General features: G+C 48.5%; 1 protein-coding gene across 4 annotated transcripts; it reads left to right on the forward strand.

Annotated features, from left to right (window-relative positions):
- Nucleotides 1-134: 134 nt before the first annotated feature.
- Nucleotides 135-27,838, forward strand: FBLIM1 (filamin binding LIM protein 1). Of its 4 annotated transcripts, none has more exons than XM_010593093.3 (11): nt 135-192; nt 3,658-3,713; nt 3,875-3,939; nt 4,130-4,399; nt 10,742-10,938; nt 11,562-11,679; nt 15,259-15,428; nt 21,015-21,193; nt 22,009-22,126; nt 26,109-26,266; nt 26,942-27,838. In XM_010593093.3, the coding sequence occupies exons 4-10, from the start codon at nt 4,150-4,152 to the stop codon at nt 26,220-26,222; spliced, it is 1,146 nt and encodes a 381-aa protein (XP_010591395.1). In that variant the 5' UTR covers nt 135-192; nt 3,658-3,713; nt 3,875-3,939; nt 4,130-4,149; the 3' UTR covers nt 26,223-26,266; nt 26,942-27,838. The 4 variants fall into 4 exon arrangements, with proteins under 4 accessions (XP_010591395.1, XP_003413499.1, XP_064137413.1 ...); XM_003413451.4 differs by having other exon boundaries at nt 26,109-26,238; XM_064281343.1 differs by having other exon boundaries at nt 26,109-27,838.

Consider the following 27,838-nt stretch of genomic DNA (forward strand, 5'->3'; position numbering starts at 1 on the left):
GGGCAGGTGGGGGCCGCTTCCGCCCGGCGGGGATCCCAGACCCCCTCCCCACAGCGTCACCTTTTATGGTAAGGCGGCGGCGCGGGGCGGGGGGCGGAGGGAGCGAGGGGCGGGGAGGCGGCGGGGCGGGAGTGCGGCGGCTGGTTTCGCCGGCTGGGGCGTCGGAGCAGAGCCCCGGGCGCGGCGGCCCAGGTAAGCGGGTGGGGGGGGATCCGTCCTCCGTCCCGTCCCTGCCCCGCCACACACAGGTGACAGCGCGGGCAGCCTTTGGCAGGAGCCCACCTCCCCTCCAGCCGGGACCCCAGCCCCGGCGCTCCTGGAGGGGGCCTTCCGTCTCTGCCCTTCGGTCTCTGTCCCCGGAGTGGGGGAGGGGGGCGCAGGTTTGGGGGAGGGCTCACGGCGGGGAGGGTCGTGTCCCTGCCCAGGAGCCGGCGCCAGGAAAGGGGCGCGCAGGGCGGAAGCTCCCGCACAAAGAGCCAGCGTCCCGCACATGGATCGAATTAAAGTCCCCGGCCGGCGCCCCACAGCGACCCGGCCAGCCGCCCTGCCCCGCCGCCTGCGGGAGGCCGCCGGGCTTTCTGGAGCTCCAAGGACTCCGGGCCCCTCTTCCCAGCTGGGGTCAGGCGAAGGGGGGAAGGGGCCCAGGGCAGCCCCTCTCGGGCCTCGGATCCCCGTCGGGGGCTGGGGAGACGAGGGATTGGGCGGCCCCCAAGGTGTGTCCCCTTGGGGTGATCTTGACTTCGATCCTCCCGCATCCCAAATCTGAGGACCCCAGGAAGAGGCTGGGGCAGCGGCTACATTCCTGCTCTTAATAATGGTGGAAACCAGGTCCCAGTTCTCTGGGACCTCCAGCAGAGCCCAGAAACCCTCCTCCCCGCCCCAGGCCCTTGAGGTCTGAATAACCAGCTGTCCTCCTTCGCACCTACCAAGCACCAATATCTCGATCACTCACTCCATTTATCCTCTTAGCCACTATTCAAGACAGACCCCTTTATTCTCATTTTATGAAAAAAAAAACAAGGACCAGAGAGGGCCAGTGACCTGCTCAGGGTCACCGAGCAAGAAAGAGGTGGGCACAGTGTGAACCCAGCTCTGAGTGCTTCTCTGGGGTGGGAGAGAGGGAACAGGAACCCCTAACCAGGGCTATAGGCTCCAAATGGGGGGGGGCACAGTCCCACCCCCACCCCCAGCAAAGTTTAATTCAGGACCCAAACACAGGCTACTTTGTGAGGGTGCTAAAGAACAAAGCTTAGAGGTGGTTCTGGGCGCTGGGAGGAAGGCGGACAGCAGAGGGAGGGGGCTCTGCCTGAAGCGCCCCCCTACCAGCCAGTCTGTCCTCGGCCCCGGGGCTGTAGGCTGGGTGGCTGGCTGGATCACAGCCTCCTTCCTTCCTCTTAACAGGAAATGACTCTCCCTCCCTTTGTTCCTACTTTCTTTGCTTACCCAACTGGGTCTTAGATTCACCTTCAGGGAGAGGAAGGTTAGGGATGGAGGATCCCCTGGGCCCTGCTGGCTGGGAGGCTGCCCCACAGGGAACTTACTCCCTCTAGGGTGATCAGGGAGGCAGTGGGCCAAAAGGAAGCTGGGCCTCCCATCCCCTCCTGGGGCCTTACAGGGCTTTGAAAAGCCCCACCCAGCTCAGGCCCTTCCCTTGGGGCCTGGAGTCCCAGCAGTAACCACTAGAAGGGAGGGGGCAGGGGGCTGCCCAGCTGTGCACATCTGGCTCCAGGACTGGAACATTTACCCCCGGAGTCTTCCAAGAAAGCAGGCGACTCAACTTCCCAGAGCGGGTGGGCTGGGGGGTAGGGGTCAGAGCAGGGCGAGAAGGACGTGAAAGGACATCCTGAAGGTCCCCAGCAGTCTCTGGAGACAGCCCAGAATGTGCTCACCACAGGATTTTTGCTCTGGTTTGGATCATTCTGGGGCGAGAACAGGCTGAGAATTTGGGGGCCCTAGCGACGGCAGTGGGTTAGTGACATCCAGGGAAGAAAAAGCATGTCTGAGGAAGACGTAGTGTGTCTCCGCGGTCATTCCCTGGACCCTGTGGTCGGATGGTGCTCTGTTAGAATTCCGGGTCTGCCATCGATGGCTGGGACCAATGACTTAATGTCTTGGGGCTTACACTGTAAAATAGCTGTGTTGGGAATTAGGTGAGCTTTGAGGCATGTAAAGCACTCAGCACAGTGCCTGGCACACAGCAAGTATTCTTATCAGTGAGTGCCATTGTTGTTTTTATTATTGTAATCTTGTAGTCACCAAAGAGAGCCCACGAGGGCTGGTGAACTTTGAAAGAGGCCCATGACTGGCAGTTGGACTTCAGGTCCACCATTAGGGTCCTTTGGGGCCATGTCAGGGTGGCATAGCCCGAAAGGGGGAGGTAGAAAAAGGGCATAGTGTTATCCTAGGGCACAAGCCTTGGGTGCCTGGGGAAGCTCCTAAGCTGGTGTGACTGACTCACCCCATCCCAAGGCTCGGCCTTGGTCGCACACTACTGTCTGCAGAAACCACCTGAGAGATGGCAAATGGCCTCCCCCTGACCCTCACTGTGAGCCACCCTGCCCCCACATCTATGATTTGGTGCCTGCATTGTGAGCTGGACTCTGCAGACACAGCTGAAGGCACACACTGTCAGGGGGAGAGGGCAGACACGTGGAGAGTGAGCCAGCATGTCGTGTGACAGGGCTGTCATCACCCTGTGGAGGCAGACAACTGACCTCCCTGGGGAGGTCAGGGATCAGGGGAGCCTTCATGGAGGAGGTGATAAGCTCCTGGGCCTCTAAGGATTAGCCGAAAATTCACCCTGTGGGAGTGGGAAAGGGAAAACAGGTGGCAGAAACACTCAAAGGTAAGTAAGGGAGAAAGGCACCATCGAGGAAGAGTGAGTGGTCTAGGGTGGTCAAAAAGAGGCTGAGGCCAGAGGAATTCGGGCTTTATTCTGATGGTAGTAGGGAGCAATGGAAGGCTTTTGGGTAGAGGTGAAACAGACAGATTTATGCTCGAGAAAGATCACACCAGAGGGAAGTAAGGAGGTGGAATTCAAGACCATCCAGGGGGCCACTGTGCCTGAACCAGGGCCCTGGTATGGAGGATGGTGCAGAGTGAGAACTTCAGGCAATAGAATCATCAAGACTTGATTGAATATGGGGCTGAGGGCAGAGATAAGGATGACACCCTGGTGTTGGCCTTTGGGCTGGACTGGGGGAAGGTAGCTGAGCAGGGTGGCCAAAAGCCTGGGCTCTGGAGTCAGACTAAACCAAAAAACCAAACCCCTTGCCATCAAGTCGATTCCGACTCATAGGACCCTATAGGACAGTAGAACTGCCCCGTACAGTTTCCAAGGAGCGCCTGGTAGATTCAAAGTGCGACCTTGTGGTTAGCAGTTGTAGCACTTTACCACTATGCCACCAGGGTTTCTGGAGTCAGACTATCTGGGTTCAAATCCCAGTTCTGCCACTGGGTAAGCCCTGGATAAATGACTTCACCTCTCTGAATCTCAATCTCCTTGTCTGTACAATGGGGATGTTGTTAGTGCTCCCCAGCAAGGTGGAACGTGCTGAGGGCAGTGCCAGCACTGAGTAGGTCTGGTCAACAACAATTCTTGTAATCCTGGCGCCCAGCCCTGATGCCTGCTGTCCATGCTGTGTTTCCCTCCTACAGTGGAGTTGCCCTGGACCGTGAGGACTTTGGCTCTCCCCGAAGACTCTGGGTCCCAGGTAAGGGAGGTAACTTGGGGCACCTCCCTGAGCTGGGACTGACAGCCAGCTGTGCAGGGGGGTGGGGAAGCTGGAGGAATTGTTCCTTCCTCAGGCTTCTAGAAGAGGAAGATTAATCATTGACAAGGTGAGCAGTGCAGGGCTGCCCTTTGCTTCCCCAGGTGTGCAGGTTGGGAAGCGGCACCTACAGGACTTTTGGGCTCCATCCCTGTGACCAAATCACCTGGTGAGCACCTGCTCTCTGCTTCTTTGGCTGGGCTGGGGTGCTGGTGCTGTGGGGTGGCTGCTCCTATCTTGCTGGGTGGACAGAGGCTCCATGGCGCAGGGCAGAGGGGGGCTTTGCATGTCCAGATGGAGTGCACCTCCGGGCCCCGCGTCCTTCTCGAGTCTGAATGTGAGTCTTGCTCTGCCTCCAGCCCCTTCAGGAGCCAAGGTGATGGCTTCAAAATCCGAGAAGAGGGTTGCCTCATCTGTCTTTATCACCCTGGCACCCCCTCGCCGAAATGTGGCCGTGGCTGAGGAAGTGAGGGGGGCAGCTTGTGAGGCCCGGCCTGGCTGCCCCAGGGACTCCTCTGCCCCGACGAAGGCACCCGGGGCTGGCTCGGCAGGGAGGCCCAGCCCCCGGACACCCCTTGGCAAGGCTTTGGCATTGACACCAGCTGTACCCTTTCAGCTCTCCAATGGAGGTAAGAGGGTGGAGGACCACGTGGGAGGCCAAGAGACAGGCAGCACTGAGGTGCAAAGGAGAGAGCAGGCTCTGAAGTCACTCATTCATGCATTCATTTAGCAAATATTTATCAAGCACCTACTATGTGCCAGGCAGACGCTGGCACCCAACTGCCTGGGTTGAATCCCAGCTCCTCCACCTCTTGGCTATGTGATGTTAACAGGCCACTTAACCTTTCTGTGTCTCTGAGTCCCTAGTGGCATAAATATTTAAGTGCTCAGCTATTAGTAAAAAGGTTGGCAGTTTGAACCCACCCAGAAATGCCTCGGGAGAAAGGTCTGGTGATCTCCTTCCGAAAAATCAACCACTGAAAATCTCACGAAGCACAGATCTACTCTGCACGCATATTGTTGCCACGAGTTGGAATTGACTCGACATCAGGCAGCCAACAACAACAACCTCAGAAGGTTATTGTGAGGACAAAATAAGTCAATACATATGTAAAGTGCTTAGCCTGGTGCCTGCCGTGTAGAAAGCCCTGGAAGTGTTTCTTGCTATTATAATTCTGGGTCAGACACTGGGGAGGGGAAGAGACAAAGTTTTGACCCACATAAGAGATAATATGGAAACCCTGGTGGCGTGGTGGTTAAGTGCTACGGCTCTTAACCAAGAGGACGGCAGCTCGAATCCGCCAGGCGCTCCTTGGAAACTCTACGGGGCAGTTCTACTCTGTCCTATAGGGTCGCTATGAGTCAGAATTGACTCGACGGCAGTGGGTTTGGTTTTTTTTTTTTAATAAGTATATCATATGATGTCAGGTAGACACAGCATATGAGTCGGAATCGATTCGACGGCACTGGGTTTGGTTTTTTGATTAGACACAGCATTATAAAGGAATAAAACATGGTGAAGAGGTGGGGAGGTGAGGTGTGGCTCTGGAGTGACTGGGATGGCTACTGTCAGTTGAGATGTGAATGACAGGATGGAGCTGGCTTGAGGGAGGTGGAGCTCCTAGAGCAGAGGAAGCAGCAAGTGCAAAAGCCCTGAGGCAAGAACAAACTTGGTGAGTTAAAGGAGCTGAAAATGGGCTCTCGAGGCAAGCCATTTCCTCTCTCTCTGGGACTCAGTTTCCTCTTCTGTAAAATGGGCATTCAGTCGTGTGTGTGACGCCTCTATCACAAAACAGATGATTCATAAACTGGCCCTATTGTCGTGGTAACGGGGAGCCTTCCAGTCATCACTCCTTGCCACTCCCATGGAAAGTCTCAGCTGTCAGGTTAGGTGGAATCAATTAAGAGTGACAGACAGCCCAGGGGCCTGGGACTGTGGGGATGGCTCGTCATCTGGCAGGGTACCAGCTGGGACAGTGAAGCCCTGGGACACCAAGGGTTAGAGGCCTGCACAGGATGGCAGCTGAGCCCTCTGTATCCTCCAGGTGCCTGGCCAGGTGTCCTGTGTCCCAGAAGAGGCTAGGGCAGCCCTGTCCATCCATCACCATGAAACCCACCTAGGGGCCAATAGGAAATGTCATTTACAGGAGGCCGGGAAGGAGCGCTGCATGTACATGTGTGAGAGTGTGTTAGGATGTGCCTGCTAAATTCACCTTGCCTCCCTAACCACATGTCCCAGGAACACAGCCCCCTCGCAGCCACCCTCCCCATAGGAGAACCAGAACCATTTTTCCCCAAAATCACACAACAGGACGTGTGTCCAGATAAGAAAAAATTATGTCACTTCCGGTTTGGAGAAGGAGCCCGGCAAAAAGAGTTTGGATGCCAAAACGCCAAAATTTCCTGGACATTGTCATGAGCTGTTAGGATGGTAGGCATAAGATCCCGGGAGTGTGGTAACAGAAACCAGGCCTTCCTCAGGGGAGGGCCACCAGAGAGCGACCAGTCAGAGTCACCATCAGCCATTTTGTCTGCCGACTCGGTGGACTTGAGCAGATAATGTGGCGTTTTGGGGTTCAGCCCCTGGAGTGAGATAAGTTCTGGGTGTTCACTTGGCCCTGAGCCGGCCTGACCACAGAACACAAAGACTGGCCACACTTAAAGCCACCTTCACAGCAGGCTGTCATCTCGTGCCTCATCTAGTGCTTTTCCTCACATTTCTTTAGCTCCTTCATTCTGGAAAAGTTCCTGTCTTTCTTTTCCTTCTTCCCCACTAGATACTCACACACACACACCATCTGTTTCTCATTCGTAAGCTGATTTTTCCCTCGGGGCCTCCCTTTAAAAAGTTGCTCTCCCCCTCTTTCTGGGAGCCCGCCCATGCCCTCAAGTCCCATCTGTCTGGCTCCCCGGCTCTCACTTGCTTCTCTGTCTTGCATTCCTGCCCTAACGGGGACCTTTCACAGCCAGTTGTCCTAGGATCTTTAAGTGGGCCCTGGAGAGGTCAGCACTCCTGCTGCCTCCCCCTGAAATCTGGTTCCTGACTCAGTGTAGCTCCTCTGTTCTCACACGTTAGTTAGCGACAGTCGGCGTCACCCTGGGCTTGTTCTGACACTGGTTGCTGGTCCCCGCCCCCAGAGTTTCTGATTCAGCAGGTTTAGGGTGAGGCCTGAGAATTTGCGTTTCAAACAGGTGAGACTCGTGACTGAGTTTTTAGTCAGTGGTTCACCTATAAGAAGCCTTTGGAACACAGTAATAGTCCTCAAAGTGCGGCCCCCAAAGCAGCAGTATCAGCATTACCTGGAAGGCAGGAAGAGATGCAGATTCTCGGGCCCCAGTCCAGCACTGTTGCACCAGAACCTCTGGGAGTGGGGCCCAGCGGAAAGTGTTTAAACAAGTGCCCCTTCCCCACTGTTTGATTCTGACACTTGAGTTTGAGGCCCACAGGTCTAGAACAGCCTTCCCATCTGCACAGCCCCTTCAGCCCTCGGAGAAAGAGGGAAACCATTATCTTTATGGAATGGATCAGGAGCCTGAAGCCCAGAGCGCTCACTTAGTGAGTTAGTGGGTAGTGGGGCAAAAGCCCAGTCCCTTGGTGGTGCAAATGGTTAAGCTCTTGGCTGCTAACTGAAGGGTTAGCAGTTCAAGTCCACCCAGAGGTGCCTTGGAAGAAAGGCCTGGCTATCTACTGAAAAATCAGCTATAGAAAACCCTATGATCTTCGAACAATAGTTTAGCTTAACTAGTTAAGAATGTCTGCCTTGAGTGTTGTGCTTTTTTAAGACCTATCTATATGGCATCAGGAGCCTTGGTAGCACAGTGGTTAAGAGCTTGGCTGCTAACCAAAAGGTCGGCAGTTTGAATCCACCAGCCACTCCTCGGAAACCCTATGGGGCAGTTCTACTTTGTCGTTTAGGGTTGCTATGAGTCAGAATCAACTCAGCGGCAATGGGTTGTTATATGGGATCAAACTGACAATAGCAACTCAAAAGATTAGATAGGACCCTTAGGGGGCAGTGAGTATATGTTCATGGGGGGAGGAACAAGTCAGAAAGGGAGGATGAGAATGGTTGCACAGTTTGAAGAATGTAATCAATGTCACTGAATTGTACATGTAGAAATTGTTGAATTGGTATATGTTCTGCTGTGTATATTCTCAACAACAATAAATTATTAAAAAAAAAAAAAAAACAGCTGGTGGTGGTAAGTGGGCACATCTTGTTTTGGGCTCAGTCTGGTGGAGGCTGTAGTAGTTGTGGTCCAAAACCAAATATGAGAAGGCAGGAAGGGATAGGAAAATTGTAGGGATGGTAACAGGGAAACTGGGGTGGAGAAGGGGAGGGTGTTGACACATCATGGAGTTGGCAACTAATGTCACCAAACAATTTCTATATTAACTGTTCAATGAGAAACTAATTTGCTATGTAAACTTTCACTTAAAATTACAGTTGAAAAACAGAAATCCCTGTGGAGCACAGTTCTACTCTGACACATATGGGGTCGCCATGAGTCGGAATCGACTCTATAGCACCTGATTTGTGTTTTGGGGCTAGAGCCCAGGTCTTTAGGCTCTGGGGCCTCTGGCACGTCCCATCCACTTGTCATAGGTGTCTGGGGCAGTCTGCCCTCGCTGAAGCCTGGCACCAGCTTGCACTACAGTCACAGGAGGCGGGCGGACTACTTCCTGTGTCCCTTCTCCCTGGGGCTGTTAATAGCACACACCCTGTACCCCGCAGTTTTTCACAGGCCGTGGTCACTGCCCCTCACCAAGGCTTTTTTCCTGACCTCTCAGTCCAGTCCACCTCCTCTGGGGGAGCGGGGCAGCCCCTTGTCTAGTGGGAGCTCCCTGTGGTGATTGCTCCCTGGGGCTGAGGCGGGAGCTGGTGACCCCCCAATTCCACCTCCTCCCTCTGTCAGGGGCACCAACTGGCAGTTAACGTTAAGGGCGACCGTACAACCCTGTACGCCCCAGATCCAATTTCAGTGTTATCAAGATTTGACCACATTTGTTTCATCTAAGCCCGCCCCTTCTCCCCCCTCCTTTTTTTTTTTTTTTTGGCCGAAGTATTTTAAAGCAAACCTCAGTCAACATGTCATTCAGCCTTGTTCTTCAGGGTGAGTCCCTAAATATGGCCACAATTCCAGGATCACACCTAACAAAACAAATAAGAGTGCCTCGTGATCACCTGATAACCCAGTCCATAATTAATTTACTCTGATTGCTTTTAAAATGCCTGTTCACTGTTGGATTGTAGAGGAATATCTTCCCTTTGGGCTATAAAATTCAGTGGAATATTTAGCTTTTCTGAACCTCAATTTCCTCATCTACAAAATGAGGAGAATTAAGTGAGTAATCCTTTCAATCAGAATCCAAACCAGGTCAGTGCCAGCGCTTCCGGTAGAAATACAATGCAAGCCACATATGAAAAAATCGAGGTGAAATTCACGTAACATAAAATTAACCTTTTTAAAATGTGCAATTAAGTGATATTTAGTATATTCACAGCATTGTGCAACCATCACCTCTATCAAGTTTGAAACCATTTTCATCTCCCCAAAAAGAAAGCCCTGTACCTATTAAGCAATAATCACTTCCCACTACCCGCTTCATCAGCCCCTAATCTGGGGGCAACCACTATGTACTTTCTGTCTCTATGGATTTACCTATTCTGGATATTGCGTATAAAGTCATATATAAAATTTAAAATTTTCTAGTACCCACACTGAGAAAAAGGGAAAAGAACATGACAATAATTTTAATAATGTATTTTATGCATCCATCAATATATCAAAAATTACCATTTCAGCATGTAATCGATCATAAAAATTATTAATGAGGTATTTTACTTTTTTTTTCCGTACTAAGTCTTACAGCACGTCTCATTGTGGACTAGCCACATTGCGAATGCTCAGTAGCTACACGTGGTGGTGGCTGCCATATTGGACAGCGCAGATATATACCTTATATGTGGTCGTTTTTCTCTTAAGCCTGTTTTCATTCCAGGGAGCCCCTCCTCACTCCCCATGCCATTGACTTGTAGCATAAGCAAGGTCAGGTCCCGCAGAATGTCCCTGATTCAGGATTTGTCTCTTTGCTTCCTTGTGGTCTTCTTGAACTTTCCCTTTTGTCTTCCATATTTATTATAAATGGAAGTTAGCTCTAAAGACTTGATTGGATTGAGGTTATTTTATTTTATTAATTTTTTGTGAGAGCACTTCATAGGGAATGTCCATACTTCCTGACATAAAAAAAACCCCTGGTGTCTGCTAAGGTTGATCAATGAGTTCAGGTGGTGACAGCCTGATCTCTGCTTTGGAAGTTCCCCATCAGCCTTTCACCTAATGCTTTCAGCACTCAGTGATCCTGACCTGAATCTGTTATCTTCTTCAAACGGTGGTTTCTATACTTCAGCAGCATCAGCATCACCTGGAGGGCTTTGTAGATCCAGATGGCTGGGCCCCATCCCCAAAGTGTCTGCTTCTGCGGGCCTGGGGCTGCATTCCTAACAAGCTCCCAGGTGGTGCACTCTGGGGATGCTAATGCTGCTGGTCCAGAAACATACTGAAAATCATGGCCTAGGGGCTTAGTTATGCTTGTATTTTAGCAAGGGCTCTCTAATGGGGGATTCAGGCACTCTAGCTCCTGGGTAGTGGAGGAATGGCACGGAGGACTTTGACCATTTTCGGAGCCCTTAGGGTGTGGCACTCCTGTGCCAATTCCTTTACCTGCATCGTCTCACTTAACCTTCACAACCACCCTAGGCCATTGCTACCCATTTTCCAACTGAGCAAATTGAGATTTAGAGAAACTAAGTCTCTTGCTTAACACACAGCAAATAAATGGAACCCAGTCTGAGTGACCCCAACCTGAGCTGTTAGCCACCACGCCGTGCAACCTTCGCCATACGTGGACACTTCCTTTGTCCACCTGCAGAGGCTCTGGCCAACCTTCTCTCTCCTTCTGGTTGTAGGATGTTCCCCCCCTCCTCCTACCCTGGAAGGTGAGGACTCACTTCCTGACCTGGACCTCCTCCCACCTCCTCCGCCACCCCCACCGGCATACCTGCCACCTCCAGATGAGGAGCCCCTTGGCCCAGTGGGGGCATCACTCATAGCGGACTTAGAGCAGCTGCAGGTGCATCTGCCTCCACCCCCACCCCCACCACAGGTACTGCCAACCCCCTGGTCCCTGACAGAGTGCCATGGGTTGGAGAGAGAGTCTGGGCCTTCTGGACCTTTCAAGGATTATAGGCCTGGAGGTCATTTGGTCCATTCTCCTACTTCGGGATAGTTTTTCTTTGAAGCTTTTCCAGGCTGGTGAAATTGGCCAGTTTTCAAGGTCCCTCTTGGTATGAAGAAGGGGTGCCATGCCCTCTTCCCCCTCAGCCACCTGCTTCTGCTCTGAGGAAGACATTTCCCAGTGTCTAACCTAAATCCCTCATGCTGTATAGGAAATCCATTTTTAATCTGCCCTTAATAGAGGCCATTGTGGAAATGGGAAAGGAAAGAGGACACAGGTTCCAGGCCAAGGGCTGAGTCTACTTCAGTCCAAGGCCCAGGGAAAATTTCTTAGGAGAAGAAGGAAGTGGCTTCATTTGGTTGAGGGAGCCACTGTAACCTTCCTGCTTAGGGACTTCGGACGGGTCACTTGCTTCTCTGGGCCTCAGTTTCCTCCTCTGTACAGTGGGGCTAATTGTGCCTCGTGCCACCTAGATGAGGAGGGGGCTGAGAGGGCTCCGTAGAGTTCCTACTGGTTGGTTACCCTTCTGACTCCCCCTCTTTGTCTCTCAGGCCCCAGCAGAGGGGCTTCCGCTGCAGCCTCGGCCCGGTCATCTCAGACCCAAGGAAGAGGAGCTGCCGCCTCCCCCAGAAGAGCCTGTTGGTGTTCCCGAGAGAGAGACATCCACAGGTATGGGCTGGAAGGATTCTGGGGTGGTCTCCAGGTGAGAACTAAGACAGCAAGACCACCAATGTCTGCCCAGCTCACATTACCGTGAGAGGCCTTATTTTTGGACATCCATTTTATTTTTATTGCCTAAATTTTTCCTTTATAACTTTAAAATCCAATTACACATTCATCAGCAAACTTTGCTATGCTCGCAAAAATACCTTGGATTTTTTAAAAATACATGATGCCCTTAAAAAAAAAAAAATTTTTTTTTTTTTTTTACCTAGTGCAAAATGAGAAGTATCAAAGGGCTCATAGAGAGAAGTCTCCCCTGGCACCATCGCTGTTACCCAGTTTCCTTCCACATAGACAGCCTCTACTGATAATGCTTTGCATATCTTTCCAGAGATATTTTATGCAGATATAAGCAAATACAAATATGTGCCCCCTCCCATTTTCTTTTTTGGGGGGGCGGGGTGTGGACAGCTTTAAAATCTTTTATTTCATCCATTGTATTTTGCCTTACATGTTCATCTTGTTTTCACAGCTAGGTATTTAACTCCTTAGTTGGCCATGCTATCTCTTAATAAACAAACATGTTTATTTCCTATTTGAGCAACTCTTCTTTTTTTTTTTTTTATTCAACTTGGCATGTTTCCTTTTTTTTTCACAAGTAACTTTTTAATTTTTTTATAATTAATTTTATTTTTGTTGTTGAGAATATACACAGCAAGACATATAGCAGTTCAGCACCCCACCTCCCGCTTTTCTATACACAGTAGCACACTCTGTGCCAGGGTGCACTGCTTCTTTCCTGAGTACCCCTGAAAGCTCACTCCACATCAGAACACAAAGCAGCGCCTTATTCTTTTTCATACCTGCATGGCATTCCTTGGTCAGGACATACAGATTGCCTTTAGCCAGTCTCCTATAGATGAAAACTTAGGTTGTTTCTTTTTCTTTTCTTTTTTTATTATGGTAGAAGTATATATAGCATGGAAACCAGACTTACTGGTAACCCCTGGGGTAACCCCTGAATCTAATGCCCGGAAATAATCTTAAAATCTTGAACCAAAATTGTCCCATGGAGCCATCGTTAAACTAAACAATAGTTTAGTCCAATTACTAAAGAATGTTTGCCTTGAGCGTTAGGTTAGGTTAGGTGCCATCGAGTCAGTTCCGATTCATAGTGACCCTGTGTACAGCAAAACGAAATGCTGCCTGGTTCTGCCCCGTGCTCACAATTGTTGCTGTGTTTGAGGCCGTTGTTGCAGCCACTGTGTCAGTCCATCTCATTGAGAGTCTTCCTCTTTTTCAATGACCCTCTACTTTACCAACACCCTTTAGGCAATAGCTCCATTTGCTCCCTCCCACCTGCCCCCTAGTATGCATTATTATTAGTGGGTAACCACTAATATGCCTTTGCCTATCCTAGATACATCATTTAAGTGGGATCACACAATCTTTGTCCTTTTGTGTCTGACTTTATTTCACTCAGCATAATGTTTTCAAGGTTTATCCATGTCACAGCATGTATCTAAACTTTATTTCTCTCTTTTTTTAAATCGTGGTAAATACATATGCAGAACATTTGCCATTTCAGCATTCTTCACATGTACAATTCAGGGACATTAACTATGTTCATGTTGTACAACCATCACCATTATCCATTTCCAGATTTTTCCATCACCCTTAACAGAAGCTCAGTGTCCCCTAAGCAGTGAGTCCTCCTTCCCCCCTTTCTTCCACCTACCCCTGATAACCACTAATAAACTGAGGCCTGTATGTACTACCTGTTCGAGATATTCCATTTAAGTGGAATTATACAATGTTTGCCTTTTTGTGATGGACTTCAATCAGTATAATGTTTTCAAGATTCATCCATGTCGTAGCATGTATCAGGACTTCATTTCTGTTTGTGGCTGAATAATATTCCATTGTATGCCTGTACCACATTGTATTTATTCATTATTTGTTGATGGACATTTGGGTTGTTTCCACTCTTTGGGCTATTGCGAATAGTGCTGCAGTGAACATTGGTATTTAAGTACCTGTTTGCACTCTTGCTTTCAAGTCTCTTGGATGTGTACCTAGCAGTGAAATTGCTGGGCCACATGGCTCTACAGGAGAAAGACCTGGTGATCTGCTTCTATAAGGATTACAGCCTAGAAAACCCTATGAAGCAGTTCTGCTCTGTCACATGGGGTTGTTGTGAGTCAAAATTGACTCCACGACATCCTAAAAACAACATGGTAATTCTGTGTTTAACTTTTTGAGGGACCGTTTTCATAACGGCTTCACCATTTTACCATCCCACCAACAATGGACAAGGGTTCCAAATCTTTTTGTTTCCCATTTTTTCTAATAATAGCCATCCTATGGGGGGTGAAGTGGTTTCTCATTATGGATTTGATTTGCATGTTGACCATTTATATAGCTTCTTTGAAGAAATGTCTATCAAGTCCTTTGCTCATTTTTTGACTGGGTGGTTCGTCTTTTTATTGTTGAGTGGTACGAGTCTTTTATATGTTCTGGATATTAAACCCTTATCAGACATATGATTCCCAAATATTTTCTCCCACTCTATAGGTTGTCTCTTTGTTGATAAAATGCTTTGATGCAAAGAAGTTTTTTATTTTTTTATATAATTTTATTTTATTTTATTTTGTTGAGGATATACACAGCAAAACATATACCAATTCAACAGTTTCTCCACGTACAATTCAGTGACATTGATTACATTCTTCAAGTTGTACAGCCATTCTCTCGCTCCTTTTCTGAGTTGTTCCTCCCTCATTGTTCCTGTCTAATCTTCCAAGCTGTTATTGTCGCTTTGATCCTATATAGATAAACCTTAAAAGAGCATAATGCTCAAGGCAGACATTCTTGAGTAGTTAAGCTGAACTGTTGTTTGGTTTTCAAAAAAACTTCAGGAGATATTTTTGGTTTAAGGTTTAAAGATTATCTCAGGGAAAAGTTTTTAATTTTGATGAATTCCAATTTATCTCTTTTGTCTGGTTGCTTTCTTCTAAATAATTTTTATTGTACTTTTAAGTGAAAGTTTACAAATCGAGTGAGTCTCTCACACAAAAACTTATATACACCTTGCTACATACTCCCTGTTGCTCTCCCCCTAATGAGACAGCCCGCTCTCTCCCTCCACTCTCTCTTTTCGTGTCCATTTCGCCAGCTTCTAACCCCCTCCACCCTCTCATCTCCCCTCCAGACAGGAGATGCCAACATAGTCTCAAGTGTCCACCTGACCCAAGAAGCTCACTCCTCACCAGCATCCCTCTCCAACCCATTGTCCAGTCCAATCCGTGTCTGAAGAGTTGGCTTCGGGAATGGTGCCTGTCCTGGGCCAACAGAAGGCCTGGGGGCCATGAACACCGGGGTCCTTCTAGTCTCAGTCAGACCATTAAGTCTGGTTTTAGTCTCATTGCTTTTTAATGCTTCTCATGACTCTCCTCGTTTGTCAGATGAGGGAATGGAGGCCACAGTCACAAACTCAGGGGCTCAAGGCAGAGCTCTGGGCTCTCTGGATGTTCTTGGTGGAGACTCAGGAAGGGCTGGTGACAACTTGTGTCTCCTCCACCCCAGACATCTGCGCCTTCTGCCACAAGACCGTGTCCCCCCGAGAGCTGGCTGTGGAGGCCATGAAGAAACAGTACCACGCCCAGTGCTTTATGTGCCGTACCTGCCGCCGCCAACTGGCCGGGCAGAGCTTCTACCAGAAGGATGGGCGGCCCCTCTGTGAGCCCTGCTACCAGGTAACCCCTGCAGCTGGCGTCCAGGTGCCAGGCACTGAGCTGGGTATTTGGAAGACATTATATTATCTCATCCCCACAACAGTCCTGGAAGGTAGGCACTATTGACCCATTTCACGGATGGCTGCGGCTCACAGAGTGGAAGGGGTTCAGCCAAGGTGTGTTATTTACCTTTAGCTGCAGTAACAAATGACCACAGACTTGGTGACTTAAAACAACACAACACACATTACTTCTCTTACAGTTCTGGAGGTCAGAAGTCCAAAATAATTCACAAAGCCAAAGTAAAGGTGATGGCAGGGCTGCAATCCTCCAGAGGCCCTAGGGGAGAGTCTGTTTCCTTGCCCGCATTCCTTGTATTCCTCGGCTCCTGGCCGCCGCCTCCTCCATCTTCAAAGCCAGCAGCATAGCATCTTGCTTCAGTGGTCCCATTGCCTTCTTCTGGGCCAAATCTCCCTCTGCCTCCCTCTCATAAGGACACTTAAGATTACATTGGGCGTACCCAGATAATCCAGGATAATCTCCCATCTCAGGATCCTTACCTTGATCACATCTGCAAGGTTTCTTTTGCATACAAGGTGACATTCACAGGTTCCAGGCATTAGGCCTGCCACTCAAGGGCACATTCTAAAGGCAGTGGAGCCGAGAGTCTACCCCAGGCCTGTCTGGTTCTGGAGCTTGCCCGTGGTCTCGCCGCCATCTCACCTACAGCCACAAGGTTCCGGATGCAGGATTTCCGGGGAGAACATGTGCCACTTCTGGGGACCAAACACAGGCTAGGAGAACTGATTTGAGTGCTGAGCTACTGGAATTTCTGACTCCTTGATGGTTTTGGGCTGCATTTTTCAGTGTGGTTTCTAGGCCACTTGTAGCTACATCGCCTGGGTGTACATAGGCCTCACCCTGTCCTTGTTAACTGGTAGCACCCAGCAATCTGCTTTTTTTTATTGTGATTTAGGTGAAAGTTTACATAGCAAATTAGTTTCTCATTAAACAGTTTATATAGAAATTGTTTTGTGACATTGGTTACCAACTCTGTGATGTGTCAGCACTCTCCCCTCTCTACCCCAGGTTCCCTGTTTCCATTTGTGCAGTTTTCCTGTCCCTGCCTTCTTGCCTTTGCTTTTGAGCTGGTGTGCGCATTAGTCTCATATACATGTTTGAACTATGAAGCACATCCCTCACCTAAAGACCTGTCTAATCTTTGACTGAAAGGTGGACCGCAGGAGTGACTTCAGTACTGAGTTAAAAGGGTGTCCAGGAGCCATACTCTTGGGATTTCTCTAGTCTCAGTCAGACCAGCAAGCCTGGTTTTTGTGTGTGTGTGTGTGTGTGTGTGTGTAAATTTGAATTTTGTTCTACCTTTTCCTTCCACCCTCTCTGGAACCCTCTATCGTGATCCCTGCTAGAGCAGTTGGTGGTTTTTTTTGGAACCACATTTTTGGCAGATTATTTATTATTATTTTTTGTGCTGACTTCCCCTGTATTGTGTGTTTTCCTTCCCTTCGCCAAAGTTGATCCTTGTCTCCTATCTAGTGACTTCCCCTCCCCCTCCTTCCCCACCCTCGTAACCATCAAAGAATGCTTTTTTATGTGTTTAAACCTTTTCTTGAGCTCTTAAAACAGTGGTCTCATTCAATATTTGTCCTTTTATGACTGACTTATTTCACTCAGCATAATGCCTTCCAGATTCATCCATGATGTGGGATATTTCACGGATTCATCATTGTTCTTTATTGTTGCATAGGATTCCATTGTGTGTATGTCCCATAATTTGTTTATCCATTTGCCTGTTAATGGGCATTCAGGTTGTTTCCATCTTTTTGCTGTTGTGACTAGTGCAGCAATGAACATGGGTGTGCATATGTGTATTCGTGTGACAGTACTTATTTCTCTTGGGTATATTCCTAGGAGCAGGATTTCGGGGTTTTGTCTTGTTTTTTTAGGTAAAAGTTTACATAGCAAATTAGGTTGCCATTTAACAATTTTAACAAATTGTTCTGTGACAGTGGTTACAAGTTTTGCAGTGGGTCAGCATTCTCATTATTTCCAGTCTGTTTGTTTTTTTTCCATTGATCTTGGTTTCCTGCCCCTCCTTGACTTTTCATCTTTGCTTTTGGGTAAATGTTGACCATTTGGTCTCGTATAGCTGATTGTTTAAGGGAGCATATTCCTCACGGGTGATATTATTAATTTTGTAAGCCAAATTGTTATTTGGCTGAAAGACGGCTACCAGGAATGGCTTCAGTTCCAAGTTCAAAGGTTATCTCTTAGGGCAATAGTCTCAGGGGTTCCTCTAGTCTCTATCAGTCCAATAAGTCTGGTCTTTTTTAGGAATTTGAGTTCTGTTCTACATTTTCTCCCATTCTATCTGAGACCTTCTATTTTGTCCCTGGTCAGAATGGTTGGTAGTGGTAGCCAGGTACCATCTAGTTCTGGTCTCAGGCTACATAAGGCCGTAGTTTGTGTGGGCTATTAGTCCTATGGACTAGTTTGTTCTTTAAGTCTTTGGTTTTCTTCATTTTCTTTTGCTCCAGATGAAAAGAGATCAATAGTTGTATCACAGATGGCCGCTCACAAGCTTTTAGGACCCCAGGCACTACTCACCAAACTAGGATGAAGAACATTACTTTCATGAACTATGTTGTGCCAATTGACTGAATTGTCCCATGAGACTATGGTCCCAATCTCCTTAACCCAGTAAACCAATCCCACGAGGTGTTTGGATATGTCTAGGAGGCTTCATAACTGTGCCCCTATGTGCTTTATTATCTGTATGAATATATATGCAGCACACCCAAACACATATATACTTATGCCTGCAAATATACCTATATATGCACCCACATGTACTTACTTAACCTTCCTATGCGCAAATAGCATAAATATCTACCTGTATAACCACACACATATTTTTTGGTTGTTGCAAAGTTATATGTATTATAGCATTTACCACAATTGTCCTTTATTCTCCTGTGCCTCTCAGTGTCTTCATTTACCTTGGTCAAGTTGTGCTGATTTCCTCCATACTGTGTATTGCCTTTCCCATCACCAGAAATAACAAGTGTCTACTATGGAAACCATGGTGGCGCAGTGGTTAAGAGCTAGGCTGCTAACCTAAAGGTCGGCAGTTCAAATCCACCAGGCGCTCCTTGGAAACCCTGTGGGGTAGTTCTACTCTGTCCTATAGGGTTGCTGTGAGTCAGAGTCCACTCAATGCCAACGGGTTAGTGTTTTGGTTTTCATTACATAGCAAGTGATTCTCCCTCCCTCCCTCCCCCTCCCATCCCTGGTAACCATCAAAGAGCATTGCTTTCTGCATGTATACCTGTTTGTGGGGCCATACAATATTTGTCCTTTTGTGATTGACTTATTTTACTCACTGTAATGTCCTCCAGATTTGTCCGTGTCATAAGATGTTTTGTGGATTCATCGTTTTTCTTTAAAGTTGCATAGTATTCCATTGTATGTATGTACCACGATTTGTTTAACCAATTTTCCATTGATGGGCACTAGGTTGTTTCCATCTTTTTGCTATTGTGACTAATAGTACTGTGAGCATGGGTGCGCATATGTCTACTCGTGTCACTGCTCTTTTAGCTCTAGGATATATAACTAGGAGTGGGATTGCTGCATTATAAGGTATTTCTATTTCTGGTTTTTTGAGAAAATGCATACTGTTTACAATATGTACCATTTTACAGTCCCACCAACAGTGTATAGTTCCAGTCTCCCCACAACCTCACCAGGATTTGTTGTTTTCTGGTTTTTTTTTTTTTTTTTTTAACAGTACTATTTTTGCAGGGGTAGTACTGTTAGTGTTAGGGTTAGTGGGTTTTATATTTTTGCAGGGGTAAAGTAGTATCTCCTTGTAATTTTGATTTGCATCTCTCTAATGGCTAATTGATGGCGGGTATCTCTTCGTGTGTTTGTCAGCTGCCCGAATTTCTTCTTTGGTGAAGTGTCTGTTCATGTCCTTTGCCCATTTTTTGATTGAATAGTTTGTCTTTTTGTTGCTGAGTTGTTGAAATTTTCTATATATTTTATACATTAGACCCTTGTCAGATATGTCATTGCCAAAGATTTTTTCCCAGTTTTACTCTTTTGGTAAAGTCTTTTGATGAGCATATTTAATTTTTAGGAGATCCCAGTTATCTAATTTATCTTCTGTTGTTCATGAATTTGTAGTTGTGTTGGTAATCTATTTATGGCAAAAATTAGGACCCCTAGTTTTGTCCCTCTGTTATCTTCCAGGAGCTTTATAGTTTTAGCTTTAACATTTAGGTCTTTGAATCATTTTGAGTTAGTTTTTGTGTGTGATGTGAGGTATGGATCCTGTTTTATTTTTCTGCAAATGGATAATCAGTTTTGCCAACACCATTTGTTAAAGAGGCTGTTTTTCCCCCCACTGACTGGACTTCAGCCTTTGGCGAAGATCAGCTGCCCATAGGTGGATGGATTTACTTTTGGGTTCTCCGTTCTATGCAATCTGCGTTTTTAACAACTGTCTCAGGTGATTCTGGTACACATGGAAGTTTGGGAAGTACTGATTTGAGGGGTTTAGGATATTTGGAGTTGGGACTACCCAGGAAAATCAGAACAATCTGATCATAACCTTGTGTTGACTTTAGCCACAGCCAGTGAGGCACTGTGAGAAGGAGAAAGGGGCCAGGCCCTCTTCTACCCTGTCTCTGACCTCATCAACATAAGTATGGGAGATGTCCCTACCTTCCTCCCTCTACTTGGAGCCAGGCAAGGGTGAGGCATTGGGAGGGGAGGGGCAAAGACGGGGCTACAGTTGGAGTATGCTGGGGAAAGAAGAGCTGCTCTGAGGAGGGGGAAGGAAGGGGAAACACCACCCTCACCAGACACATCTGTCCAGGTGAAATCAGGTTAAAATGAACAGGAGCAGCCAGAAAGGGGAAGAGACAGCATGTCCAGGAGAAAATGTAGAAGGATTAGTGGGAGGCTCCTTGCTGTGCCTCAGGAGTTTCTTTCTCTCTCTTTTTTCTCCCTCCTCATTCCAGAGGGATTTGAGGCAGTTTACAAGAAAGCATACCAAAAAAAAAAAAAAAAAGCATACAATACTATGAGATATAAAATAAGAAAGAGATCAGAATAGATGAAAATCAAAGTAGAATAGTCAGTAGAGGAAAAATTAGTGCCCCAAAATATTTTATGAAAGACCCCTATTATGGTTCCTGAAAATGGAACATGGAACTTGGCTTGAGCTTCCAAGCATCCAAATGGAAAAGGGAAACTTTCAAGGTTTATTCTCTGTATTAATTCCTCTGAGAATCCCTTTTCTTGACTCTGAAGTTTAAAAGAAATTTCTCCTATAGGCCATAGTGAATACTGGCCTCAAGCATGTCCCAATAACCCCAAAAATGCAATCATATCTTCATGGCAGGATTCCTTGCTGCAAGCCAAGGATACAGTGCCAAGCTCAATGCATTATTAGTGATGGTAGAATTTTGGGGTGATAGTTTAGTTATAGGCTGATTGTGTGACTACGAGCCCCTCTCTGTGCTTCTGGCCTCCTGGGCCCCTTGTGGGGTGGTGCTCTAAGGCAGCGGCCCTCTGTCTCAGGACACCCTGGAGAAGTGTGGCAAGTGCGCAGAGGTGGTCCGGGATCATATCATCAGGGCCCTGGGCCAGGCCTTCCACCCCAGCTGCTTCACATGTGTGACCTGCGCCCGGTGCATTGGGGACGAGAGCTTTGCCCTGGACAGCCAGAACGAGGTGTACTGCCTGGACGACTTCTATAGGTACGAGAGTGGTCTGCACGCTGGGAGGGGTAGGGAGAACAGACCGGGGCTCCAGTAGAACACAGGAGGTGAACCTGAGTGCTGAAGGGGCTGGTTCAGAGCTTTCCAGCAATCTTGGGCCTGGATGAACTAGGCCTTCCTATTCTACATTCACACATTTGACCATGCACCTGCTTGCAGCTCACATTTTTGAGCACCTGCCCTGTGCCAGGCAGTTTACTTGGGGTAGCCCATTTCATCCTCAGAACTGTCCTGCCAGGAGGTACTGTGGAAATTCCCATTTTACCAACACCCCCAGCTGGTAAGCATTGGAGCTGCAATTCAAACCCCATCCACCTGGCTGCTGGGCCTTGCTTTGAACCCCCACACCACAGCACCTCCCCTCTGTGCCCTCAGGGCCACGGGGACATAGATATCCGTGAAACTCTGTCCTTGTCTTTGAGTGGCTCACTGTCCAAGGAGAGAGACAGATGTGCCTATTAAAAGAGAAGGAGTGATTTATAATATAAGGCAAATAAAATGGGTCCCAGCTCACAGAACACACAGGAGATTTCTCAGAGTCAAACGTCCCCCAGTTACTTCCTTGCCTCTAGCTAATTATACTCTGGGAAGCCGGGTCTAATTATAGAGGGCTGCCCCTCCACTCTTGCCGGGAAGAAATAGACGTTTGTGGTTGTAGCGCCAGGTGCGGTCACATAGCAACGGGGCTAAATAGCTCTGGGAGGTGAGCTGGAGCCAGCCTGGGAGTTCTGACAGCTAATTTCTGCGGTCGTCAGCACGAACGCCTCCCGAGTGTGGGTTCCTTTTCCCTCTAGGAAATTCGCCCCTGTGTGCAGCATCTGTGAGAATCCCATCATCCCCCGAGACGGGAAGGATGCCTTCAAAATCGAGTGCATGGGAAGAAATTTCCATGAAAACTGCTACAGGTGTGAGGTGAGTGGAGCAGTGAGGCTTGAATAACATGCTGTTTTAATAGTAAGTATTCAGTTGCTGCATGATCCTTCGTGGTAGCCTGCTGGGTGCCAGGCTCTGGGCTGGGTTCTGGGACACAGGAACAAGTTGGGGTGAGGTCTCTGCTCTCAAGTTGCTCACCGGTTGCCCAGTAGCAGAGACAAATAGGTATAGAAATAATTGGGAATATAGCCTATGAAAATGCCCCTGGGTGGCACAAACTGTGCTTGACTCTTAACCTAAAAGTTGACAGTTCGAACCCTCCCAGCAGCACCTTGGAGCAAAGTCCTGGCAATCTGCTTCCATAAAGATTACAGCCAAGAAAACCCTATGAAGCAATTATTCTCTAACACATGGGATTGCCATGAGTCAGAATTAACTCGATGGCAACAGGTTTTGGTTTTTTTTATAGCCTATTAATCAGAACTCATTGGTTGTTAATGATAGAAACCAAACTCAAACTGCTTTCCACAATAAAGGGAATCCGTTGGCTCATGAGGAACGGTGGTGGCAGTCCCAGGGGCTCAAATGATATTAGGGCTCTCACTCACTCTCTCAGTTCTGCCTTTTTGGTATGTTGCCTACAGGCTAGCATCTTCTGTGAGAAGGAACAGGTGGTGCACGGCCATAGATGGCCCTGGTTTACATCCTCCCAGCTTAGAAACCCCCCGGGAGAGAGAGGCCATCTCGCCCAGGGAAGGCATACAATCCCAGGAAGGCCTCTGATTGGCCCCGCTTAGGTCACGTATCCATTCTGGGCCAATCACCATGGCCAGGGGCTAGGGTGCTGATTGACCACTCCGGAGCTCCTACAGAGGAGTTTCTATAACCATAGGAAGGAAGAAAGAATGCTGGGCAGATGCACACCAGATGTCCTTTCAAGGGGCTAGGGGAAAAAAGCATGTTTAAGATTAGCTTTGGGACAAAGAAGACAGTGATGAAGCCTACCTGGGACAGAGGAACCAAAAGTATTTTCATAGAGGAGGTGATTTGATGCTTGACTTGGGTTTTGAAAGATGAGTAGGAGTTTGCCAGATAGAGAGGGGAAGGGAAGGCCAGAAAGAGAGGAGAGGCTGTGAAAAGCCACTTGGTTCCAGCAAGCCTGGAAAGTCAGAGGAAGTGGAACTCTCTGAGTGCATCTCGAGTGTAGCATGCTGGTGGTGTGGTTAGCAATGAGGCCAGAGAGGATGAAAGGGCCTCGTGTAGCAGGGTAAGGAGTCTGGACTCCAGGCTGCAGGGAGGTTGGAGCTGGGGAGGCTGGTGCAGTAGTTACACCAGCAAAAAAAAAATAACCAGGGAGCTGTACAGAACCCGTGCTCAGTAGGGCCCCACGCTTGCTTTAAAGTTCTGCCATCACCATCTTGAAATTCTTCATTTTTGAACAAGGGGCCCCACATTTCATTTTGCCCTGGGTCCCACAAATTGGGTAGCTGGTCCTGCTGGATAGCCTTCAAGAATCCTCCCCTTCCACTGTCACTCCCCATCTCACTGACGTTTCTGCTTTCTCTGGTGACGGTGACAAAGGTGGCAACTTCTGTGGCTGTCACCTAAGTGGAGAGTTCCAGAGCAAATCTAATCATTCTAAACATTCATTCACTCATTTAACATTTACTTAAACAGATACGCAGAACCAAGAGGCAATTTTCACTGAGGGTGATGAAGGGCTTTGGTAGAGAAGTTGACAGATTGTTTCATAATTATGTTGTTTTTGTTAGTTATAGTTCAAGGTCTGGCTGATAACTCATCTTGAAGGAACAGTGACGAAATTCAAGTTTTGTTATCACCACCATAGCCCTTATAAGGTCCAGAAGTGATTAGTATTTCTCGGAGCCTGGCTAATGAGCAAATAACCCCTCCCTGCCTTGTCCCGATAAACTTGACCAAGGTTACCGTGAAAGTTACCCGGTGAGTCAGAATGTGGACGCTGGTAGTTACGTTTCAGAAAGGAAGACTGTTAAACTGGAACGGCCTGGAGTGGTTTGGATGCTGTTTCTCCAGGAAGGGAAATAGGTTTCAAGGAACCACCCACACCCATCTCATCGCTCCTGCCTTACTTCGTGGCACGTCTTACTTATTACCATTGTTGGAAGAGTAATACAGGCTTTACACATGTGTGGTGTTCTTTAATGTATAAAATGGTTCCATATACATTGCCTCATGTAATGCAAATGACAGCCTTTCAAGAGGAAATTTATTGTCACCATTTAAGATGAGAAAGCCAAGGCTCAGGAAGGTTCCCAACCCGTGTTTCTCTGAGCCAGGTCTAGCCAATTTTCTGCCAACCCGCAGCTCCTTTGCAGACTTGGTCATAGTTGAGATATTTTCTCCATTTGATTCTACTGTAAGAAAGGTCACCTTGTGTCCCTTTGGAACTTGGTGCTGTTATTGATGTCAAATAAATGATTATGAATAGTACAGATACAAAAAAAACCCACTGCCATCGAGGTGATTCTGACTAATAGCGACCCCATAGGACAGAGTAGAACTGCCCCATAGGGCTTCCAGGGAGTGCCTGGTGGATTCGAACAGCTGACCTTTTGGTTAGCAGCCATAGCTCTTAACCACTACACCACCAGGATTTCCAAGAGTGCAGATCAGTACTGGGATTAAATAGCCTGATGTCCACTTGAGAGACTCAGGGTGGAGTTGCAGGGAAGAGACACACAAGGGCGCCCTACCCAGCTGGTAGCAAAGGAACGCACATTGTGGTCGGGGCCCTGCTATGTCAGGATGGCTACCTGTGACCCCAAAGTTGTCTCTATGGGGACCAGACCCCCTGATGGCTTGAAAGACAAATGCAGCTTCCAAAGGGCTCCAGCTGTGCCCTGAACTGGTCAGATCTCTGGACATTAATTGTCCCCCTTATCACTCTTCCCACGTTTGCCCAGGTGAGGTGCTGGCCTGGGGCAGAACAGTGAAGTGGGCAAGGTTTGGACCCCGAGTCCCCATCCTCCTCGTGCTGAAGTCCTTTGGTGGTTTGAAAAGTTGGAAGTATTAAAGTTAGTGCCAGTGTTGAAGCCGTGTTGGCTGAGGAGCAACAAAAAGACCCCTCAACTCTACCTGGAGACGTGGTCCAGTCCCAGCTCTTGAACCAGTTGTGTGGCCTGGAGCAATTCCTGCCCCTCTCTGGACCTCAGTTTCCCCATTTGTGAAATGAAGGAACCGGGCTGAGTTCAACAGATAATTATCAAATGCTGGTGGTGGGCCAGGTGCCGGTCTAGGCTGGGATCTAGCAGTAGCCAGGGCTCCTGCCTTGTGGCGCTTACATTCTAAAGGGGCTTTGGGTGGTCCTTAAGGACTTTCTAGCCCCAACTTTCCATGATCCCTCAGGGGATGTCCTTCACCAAAGGGTACACTTGACCCTGAGTGCCCTCACTTCTCCCCAGGCAGATTCTGTTCGCAGTCACTCGCATCTCCACGCTGCGCAAAGCAAGCCCCCTGTGTCTGTTTTGTCTTCCCCGTGAAGACCTGGCTGAGTGCGTTGGCAGGTAGAGCAGGAATGAGAAGCTCATTCCTCACTCTTAGGGGTGTGTTTGTTAATTTCATCAGAACATACTAACCCATCACAGCCTAGTCAATTCCGATTCATGGTGACCCCATGTGTTACAGAGTAGAACTGTGCTTTGTAGGGTTTTCTTGGCTGTCATCTTTATGGAAGCAGACTGCCAGGCCTTTCTTCTACAGTACTGCTTCAAGGGTTTGACCTTTAGGATAGTAGTCAACCTTTAGGACAGCGGTCAGCCTTTAGGACAGCGGTCAACCTCTAGGGCAGCGGTCAACCTCTAGGGCAGCGGTCAACCTCTAGGGCAGGGGTCAACCTTTAGGACAGTAGTCAAGTGCAGACTGCACCACCTGGGGACCTCAGAACATACTAAGGGGTTCCAACTCTCTTCCACACCATGCTCACAGTGCCCAGGCCTGGGTTACATCTACACGCATCCACATGTGCCTTTCTCTCCCACAGGACTGCAGGATCCTCTTGTCTGTTGAGCCCACTGACCAAGGCTGCTACCCCCTGAACGACCACCTCTTCTGCAAGCCATGCCACGTGAAGCGGAGTGCTGCAGGGTGCTGCTGAGAGCACCCGCTGGGTGGTAGGCAGCCAGCGGCCCACTCGGCCTGGTCAGGGGCCCTTCCCTGACTTTGTTTCCCTTCCTGACCTGCTCTTGCACACTTTCCTTTCAAGCCTCAACACGGAGCAGCCTGCAGCCCTGCCCATCATGGCTGGGACCCAGGGGCCTAAGCCCCCCTAGGCTGGGCCTCCTCCCAGCACAGGTTTGGGGTGGCTGGTGGACAGCACCTCAAACTTTCAGCCCCGCCTCTGACCCCTCCAGACACTGGAGAGCTTCTATGCAGTGAGCATCATGCCCAGAAGTCGCATTTCCAAGGCTCTGGCACCCATTTCCAGGGGAGAGTTAGGTGGTCCCCAGATGGTGCCCAGCATCCCTAGCACTGACCCTTTAGCTGTCTAGTTGGGGGTGCTAAGGAGTTTCTGTGGGGCACAAATGGTTAAATACTTAACTACTAGCTGAAAGGTTGGCACTTTGAACCCACCCAGAGGCGCCTTGGAAGACAGGCCTGGCAATCTGCTTCCAAAAGGTCACAGCCTTGAAAACCCTATGGAGCACAGTTCTACTCTGCACAAATGGGGTCACCATGAGTCAGAATCTACTTGACAACAATGAACACCACCAGCAACAGGGGGTGCTGGGACCAGCTCTGACTTGCAGAACTGAGCTGTTTGAGTAAAATCCCAAGGTCCCTCATAAAGTGCTTTTTTTTTTTTTTTTTTTTAAGCTTGAGGTTTGAACTGTGGAAAATAGGATTCCCTGGATTCGTGGTGGCCTGGCCATGGACATCTCACATCTGAGACTTGTACTGTTGGAATGGGGATGGGGCTGGCCCAGGAGGGAGCCTGCATAGCAGGGGCAGGAGGAGGTGGTATTGCCTAGACAGCCAGGGCTGTAGGCAACCCCTCCACCCTGCCTCAGGTGCCTCCTCCTGTGTGCTATAGTGATTTAACAGGCATGAATTGAGCGCCTGCTGTATGCTGGGGAACGGAGTGCAGGACTCGGAGTGTTCTTTCTGCACCCTTGGCTGGGGCCTTGCACACTCATCCCTACACATGGACACACCCTTCCAGGACAGTGCCGGCGGCATCCCTTCAGCCCCCTGGCTGTGCCCCCAAGCCCTCCTGCCCTGGCTGCCCTATGACCACTGCCTCGGCAAGGCCACGCCTAGAAGACTCTTCCCTTTTAAAGAAAACCACTGTTGTTGCTTCGTGACTTCTCAGACTTGGCGATGGGGCGTGAAGAAATGAAACAATTATGCGTTCTTCCCTGGAGTCTTTGTAATGGAGCACACGCACCAGTGAGGATGCCCAGATTCTGAGTACCTGGGAGAGTTTCTTTGTAGACCTGTTTAGGGGCTTCAGGCCAAAGCACAGCTTCTTGCCCTAAGCTTAGAGCAGCGAGTCTCAAACTTTAGTCATGCACATACCACCTTGACAGTTGTCGTAACCAAGGACCATCTATTCTGTTACTGCCTTAGTAGTTCCTTTAAATCAACACCCTTCATTTTCACTCATTTCCAACTTTAGCCTTGTGCTAAGCAATATCCCCACCCAATCACATGCTGATGTGCTAGTTATGTTTTTTCCTATTACACATTAAAATAAATACTTAAGTTTGAAAA

This window comes from Loxodonta africana, chromosome 3 (genome assembly GCF_030014295.1).
Source record: "Loxodonta africana isolate mLoxAfr1 chromosome 3, mLoxAfr1.hap2, whole genome shotgun sequence".
Lineage (NCBI taxonomy): Eukaryota > Metazoa > Chordata > Mammalia > Proboscidea > Elephantidae > Loxodonta > Loxodonta africana.